General features: G+C 45.0%; 1 protein-coding gene and 1 long non-coding RNA gene across 2 annotated transcripts; both read left to right on the top strand.

The window, feature by feature from the left end:
• Positions 1-1,235: 1,235 nt before the first annotated feature.
• LOC306994466 (uncharacterized protein) lies at positions 1,236-4,463 on the top strand (the record flags this gene model as incomplete). Its single annotated transcript, XM_079604980.1, has 8 exons — positions 1,236-1,733; positions 1,969-2,122; positions 2,287-2,509; positions 2,684-2,810; positions 2,955-3,253; positions 3,327-3,417; positions 3,503-3,619; positions 4,350-4,463. The coding sequence occupies exons 1-8, from the start codon at positions 1,374-1,376 to the stop codon at positions 4,461-4,463; spliced, it is 1,485 nt and encodes a 494-aa protein (XP_079461106.1). The 5' UTR covers positions 1,236-1,373.
• An 18-nt stretch (positions 4,464-4,481) lies between these two features.
• Positions 4,482-5,412, top strand: LOC306989748. Its single transcript, XR_013795711.1, has 3 exons — positions 4,482-4,617; positions 4,709-4,857; positions 4,960-5,412. It is a non-coding gene; the product is annotated as an uncharacterized lncRNA (long non-coding RNA).
• Positions 5,413-7,084: the final 1,672 nt, after the last annotated feature.

Here is a 7,084-nt window from a genome sequence, read left to right as displayed (position 1 = left end):
CTGATTGGTGCAATGTCTGTATCAGCAGCTTGAGCCTGGCACAACTTCTCCATAGTCCAGCCACGAAACAGTCTGGTCTTGTTTGTGTTTGTCAAATAAATAATCTCTGTTTGTTTTAAAGTGTGTTGGTGACATTGACAGCGCTTACCCCCACTGGACTCAGCAATAGGGAGCTGGTGTCAGCGTCCAAATCACACTGAATTGCTTGGTGACTTATGGTTCTCGGCTGCGAGGAAGGGTCCTGCAGAGAACAAGGACAGGACTGGCGGCAGGGCCTGCGGGAGAGACTAGAGCCCTGCATTTCAGCCCGAGCCCGACGGGCCCCGACTTATTTACGCCCCTAGGGCCGGGCTTCGGGCCAATTTTCACGTCATAGTTCACACGCGGGCCGGGCCTCGGGCCTGTTTTAGGCTTATCCTTCTTAGCCTATTTTTGACATGTATTAAAATTAAATATGAGAAGTTGACGATGGAAAAACAAACATAGAAAGACGTTTTAAACCTATCACACTGACATATGACTGACACATGACAGTCTGCTCGCGCTCGCGCACACACACACACACGCACGCACACAGGTTTTCCGGCGGCGCGACCCAAGATTTGCGCGACCAGCTCGCTGTTTTTAGTGTCCCCGCCAGCAGCAGAAGTATAGCGAGCGTGACTTCAGCGCAGCTGGAATAGTTCAAGATAGTTCGGACTGGATTAAAACCTTCAACTGTGGATGCTGTGATTTTTCTTCACGATGCTCTGTAACTGTTCTTAGCCATGTTAGGGGGCTGTCTTGTTGGCTTTCGTTTGAAAACGACTTTATTTTCATCAGTCTGTTGGAAACTATTGGAAATAAGAATGGCCATGTTCTGTAGTGAAGACTTGATTTTTGAGGTAAGATAATGAGCATGTTTGTTTTTAATTTAATGCCATTTATTTGATTTGTTTATAGGCTATAGCTCATTTCGTTTGCGAGCGCTGTTGCCACTGTGAGCAGCAGAGCAGTTTGCCTCAGCTTTTAAAAAATGATAATAAACGTTTAAAGTGTATATGTCAGGTTAAATTTTTAATTTTGATTAACACAAAATAGTGAGGGGAAATACACGTTTGACAAGTTGATGTATTGTTTTGTATGTTTTTCGATACCTAAAGGCAGAATATAAGATGAAAAAGTTCGTTATTTTCAGTCCTCACTTAAAACTGCCCATCCCCCCAAACGAATCGCTTGACGTCATAACAGGGAGACGTCTCCCCAGCTCGCTGAGCTGTGTTGATAATTGCACGAGTGATAGAGCGAGAGAATTAGTGATTAGGAGATTTATTTAGTTAGTTAGTTAGTTATTTAAGTTAGGTAGTTAGTATATACGCAGGCGTATTTTCACGATGGTGAACTACTGCGTTTGTGCTGGGTGCAAAAACACCGTTAAAACCGGTCACAGAGTCCACGGTTTCCCGAAAAGCAGGTCTGTGTTCCGTGCCTGGGTCAACTTTGTTCGGACCAAACGCGTTGACTTCAGTGCTGCTTCGGTGTCCAAGACTTCGGTCATTTGCAGCGCCCATTTCACTGAGAAGGACTACGCTGATGGAGATCTTATGGGTTATAAAATGGGATTTAAAACCCGAGTGAGACTGGTAGCTGATGCGGTGCCTACGGTGTATGCTACTGCAGTCGACGGAGGACAGCGAGCTGGTCAACAACGAGCCGGACGATCGAATGCCCTGATGAAGCGGGAGGTGCTCACTGTAAGTCTAATAATATAATTGCGTGGTTTATGTGAAAACACGATTTGATGCTAAAAATACGTATGACCTTACTCCTATAAATATTCATTTGATTCTAGCAATTAACGTTACCTAGCTAACGTTAGCGTTGTGATCATAGTCAGTAACCTTGTCTTATGTTGTAATTTTAGAGTTTTGCATTATTCTCTTCCTGTTTTAAAAAAGTATTTATTGTTGACTGCTGTATTTGCTTCAGCTTTTGGAAGATGCAGCGGGACCGTCACGGAGGGATGCACCCACAGTCAGCCATGCAGTGCATGTTGACCTAGAACCAGAGGCCTATTACCCACCAGCCTCTGTCCATCACAGTGGCTCACAGTGCAACATTAGACCTTTGCGACGTTCAGCAGGTAGGATATAATTGGTCTATCTGAGGTTGACTTGTCAATGTGGCGCTATTTAACGCAGAGTGGGGACTTGCTAGTTCGCGAACCCACTCTAGAGGGTGTAACCCGGGCTGTCATATTGGCTTGGTTGTGTCTTTTTATAATGCAAGGCCTTCATTCAATCACAGCTGTTCAGGTAAGGCCGAAGATGGTCAGTGTGGGGACACAGACAGTAACATCAAAAGTCAAGACCACTTCAACCCCTCTGCCCAGTCCTGTTCAAAGTGATGATGATGATCATGAGACCAGCTCTTTCATAGACAGTGACAATGATATGTCATGGATGCCAGAGGAGGAGGAGATGATGATGAGTGACTCATCACTGCCACAGGAGTCTAACCCAGAACTAAAGTAAGGCAATTAGACTACTTTGGTTTTAGATTTTGACTGTCAAGCAATTCTGTTGTTGTTTTTAAGGTTCTGTGAATGTGTGCTTTGTTTAAGAATAAAAAAAAAAGTAGAATTTTTTTTGCCTTTATTGTGATAGGACAGTTAGAGAATAACAGGAATGGGTTTGTTTTTCAGCATGGCTGATAAGTTTATTGTCTGTGAAAGCCAGTTGATGTCCCTATTCACAATTTGCCCTGCATGTTGTGGGGAAAGCAAGGGTAGCATGAACCAGAAGGAGGGAACTTTTATAAAAATAAAGCAGGTAATGTTTGTAAATTCCACTGTATATACAATTTAAATAAACCGTATAGTTTTTAGTGAAATTTAGTTATATATTTCAAGGAGTAATTGTATGTCCTAACATAGATTTTTTTTTTTTTTTTTTGCATTCTATCTATTCATCTAGGTCTGTGCAACATGTGGCTATGAGCGTTATTGGCAGAACCAGCCCATGTTGCATAGAAATATGCCTGTTTGCAACCTTCTTCTCAGTGGGGCCATACATTTTTCGGGTTGTATGGCCACACAAACGCTGAGGATGCTGACACTGTTTGGTCTTCAGTGCATCAGTGCGAGGACTTTCTTCCGCCACCAGCACCTCTACACAATCCCAGTCATTATGCAGGCCTGGCAGAATGAACAGACAGGGGTCATTAGGGAACTAAAGGAGATGGGCGGAGGACTGGCAATCTCGGGTGACTGCAGGTAAATGCACTGTTCATCGAAGATGGAAAATGTTTACATTGCAACTCATTAATTCAATTTTTAACATTCTTAGGTCAGATTCCCCTGGGCATTGTGCAAAGTATGGCACTTACTCCTTGATAGAGGAGAGAACAAACAAGATCATAGATCTTCAGCTTGTCCAGGTGAGTAAGAAACTATCAAACAAACCATTTTGATTCTGTTCCACTACCAGATTTCAAGTGTTACACTGTCTGTGACATGTTACAGAGCTCTGAGGTCCCAAACAGCACCTGGTGTGAGCTTGAGGGTCTGAAGCGCAGCATGGTTTTTTTAAAGAAGCAGAACCTACATGTGTCGACCCTCACCACAGACAGACATCGGCAGGTAAAGTTGTATATTTATAGTAATACAATGTCTGTACTATATTCACATTTGGACAAACTCCTGACAGACTGACAAAACCACAAATAGTTATTCGACCCTTGGTAGAGGTGCACTTTTTGAGTTAATCATTAGTTTTTATTTCTGTATTTGAGGGGTTGTGTTAGGGGTGGGCGATATCTCTATTTAAAATATATCGAGATATTTTTTAAACACGATATGGATTTTGACATATCGTATATATCGATATAATGTTAATGCTTTAATAACAAATTTATTATTTTGTTTATAAAAAAATTGTATCAGGAGCATTTATGCTGATGTGTATGGTGGCAACACGTAGGCTAACTTGAAGGTAGGCCTACTAACACATTTTCTGCGGGAAACCCTACACTGCCTACCTTGAGTTGAGTTGTTTTATTTTTGAATGAAAAGGCAATATGTATATTTTTTCCTTTATTTTACAGTTAAATTATTATTTTTGTATACAGGGATTTAAAAAAAAAAATGTCACAGAAGCACTTTGTTCCTACATGAACTGCCTACCTCTTTGCACTTCAATAAATTAAAAAAAGCTTTTATTTGGCATATTTGTTTTTGCAGTAGTTTTTGGGGGGTTATTTTTCCTGTAAAGATATCGAGATATATATCGTATATCGAGATATAACAAAATATATAGAGATATATTTTTTGCTCCATATCGCCCAGCCCTAGGTTGTGTCTTTCTACACAGATTGCCAAGTGGGTGCGAGAGGAGCTGTGTTCTGAAGGAACAAAACATTTCTTTGATGTCTGGCATGTTGGAAAAAGTATGTATCCTGTTGTTGGTAGCCTTTTAAAAAGTTGAGTCCTGTAAATAAAACTACTAGGGCAGCACTACTGAAGGATATACGGCAGCTATCCCCACAGTACCAGACATACTCGTTGGAGGCATTTCACTCCCTCATCCTCCACTTTGCACCCAAACACACTGGGTTTTCATATCTTGGAATGTACAGTAGGTCAGTGCTATGCAATGGAATAACCTATGTGTCGTTATTTCATCATTCTAGACATGTCAGTCTCATACTCTGTTTGTTTGCTTTTCTTCAGGCTTTTTTTGGCAGCTCTACATTACAATTTCAATAGTAGTCGAGAGGTTGCGCGAACGGCTGACGGTCAGGAGTGCTATGCTGTGAGCTACCCAAGGTTCCGTAAAGGTGGCTGGGTTGTGCGCCCCATCAAGCAGCAGCCTTCATATGGTTAGCAGTTTCAATCAGTTCTGTCATATTTTGAGATGTACTTGTTTTAGTGCATGAGTCATTGGTAATGTCACTGAATATACATGTTTTTCTATAACCCAGGTTATGCATCAGCACTCATGGAATCTCTCCAAGACAGGTACTCTAGATCACCAAAGGCTCTACAAGAGTGCAGTGCTGCCTTGGGTTCTGATGCACCTGCTCCCCTCTCCAGATCTGGCCACATCATTTCAAAGGAGGAGGCAGTTAGTCTTCACCTAGCTCAACAATCACGCTTTAGCAAAAGCCATTAGATTTTATAATTAATTTACTAATTATTATTTTGATTGTATAAATGTTAGTTTTTATTGTTACACAATCTTGCTTACTGCATTCTTCTGGGTAATCTCCCCATTTCCATCATCTCTAATACATTACTGTAATTTTGCAAAGTTAACCACTTTTAAAAATCTTGCTGTTTGAATAACATGTGTTTATAGTTATGATCCATGACAACGTCAAGAGTGGGTATGTATTGTGGATTCTTTTTTCGACTTTCTAACTTGTTTTGTGTGCTGTTCTTAACCCTGGGTTCTGTGTAACTCAAGTGAGTGTGTCTGTGTGTGCACTAATCCTGTCTGCATGCTGCATGTTTTGTCTACTTTTGTTTGCGTCTAATTGTGGGTAGTGCCTTATTACCTTTCTGTGTTTCACATATTAAATCTGATTTCTGTTTATGCACTGTGGTGTGGTAAAGTTTGTCTGTGTGTGCACTAATCCTGTCTGCATGCTGCATGTTCTCTTTCATCATCTCGTGTTCGAGATCCACCTATGGGAAGGGCATCCGTACCTGACCTCTGCAGAAGCATCCAATTGCACCAAGTCTGGCTAGACAGACAGAAGCGCGCAGCCAATGCCAGGTAAGGCCCCGCCCCCTTACCTAGTGGCATATAACGCCTGCAAGCGCTGCTATTCTCCAGTTGACATTCGCTTCTCGCGATCTCTGCACTGACACAGTTTGGTTGGATTACGCTGCTCACTTTCGTGTCTTCAGGAGGACATATCGCCTGATCAGCCTCCGTCAGACGTGACAGTCGTTTTTTCAGCCTTTCTGCTGTGTTCTGCATTCGGAGCCGCCCGCGCTCTCGCCGTTTTTCACCTGCTCCTCCTTCCACGGCTGCCCGCCACGGATTTTTCCGAGTTCTTCTCCGGAATGTCGCTGTCTAAACCTTCCGCTTCTCCGGGGAACAGCCTATCACGGGCCTGCCCGGCCGCGTGTGGTGCGCTCATCGCCGCTAAGGACCTTCACCCGTTCTGCGTGGTCTGCTTGGGCCTTAAACACGCTCAAGAAGCCTTGGAGAACCCGGAAAATTGCAGTCACTGCCTTATGCTGCCCAAGAAGCTTTTACGACGTCGTCTGAAAGTTGCAGCGACCCAGTGCTCCGAGCTCGACCTCTCTGACTCGGATGGGGGACACGGTGACGACGACGCGCTACCGGGGGACTCCCGGGGCGCCGCCTCTCTCATTTGGGCTGACCAGCCCAATCCCGCATTCCCCGAAGAGGACATCTTCGCGGGCAACCTCACGCTCGTCGACGAACCGGCCGGTTCCGGCGATGAGGATGACGCGGCCCTTCTTGGGGTCTCAGAGGACGAGGAGGCCATCCCGCCCTCTGGCTTTCCCCAGGCTAGCGCCCACACGGCCTTGCCTCAGTCCATCCTCCTGGAAGTTTGTGAGCGAGCGGCCGCTCGCCTCAACATGGAATGGCCGGCTCCACAGAGCGCCACCGACCAGGAGAGGGATATTTACGACGGGAAAGTGCTGGGACCCCCTCCCGGTCCGAGAAAACAACTCTTCCCCGTCCTTCCAGCGTGCGCGAAGCACATGAGGCACAATTGGAGCGACCCCCTCGACTTCAAACACGGTCTCACGGGTCTGGAGGTGAAGGACATGGCAGCTCATGGTATGGGTGACCCCCCCGCTATCGAGCCTTCCATCGCCAGGCACCTTAACCCCGCTCAGGGAGGGCTGCTCGCTCCCTCGAAGCCGGTCTTGCCCAACAAGATGGACCGTTTTTCTGCCTCAGTTCACCAGGCCGCATACAAATCCTCGGCCTTGGCTGTCAGGGCCCTGAACGTCTCTTCACTCCTCTCCGCTTACCAGGCGGAGATTTTGGACGAATTAGGGCAACAGCTGGAAAAGGGAACTCCTTCTCTAACCTTGTGGAAGGAGATCCTCACGGTGAAC

Source organism: Phoxinus phoxinus (genome assembly GCF_949152265.1).
Source record: "Phoxinus phoxinus genome assembly, chromosome: 2".
Classification (NCBI taxonomy): Eukaryota; Metazoa; Chordata; class Actinopteri; order Cypriniformes; family Leuciscidae; genus Phoxinus; species Phoxinus phoxinus.
This window is presented reverse-complemented; position numbering and strand designations above follow the sequence as displayed.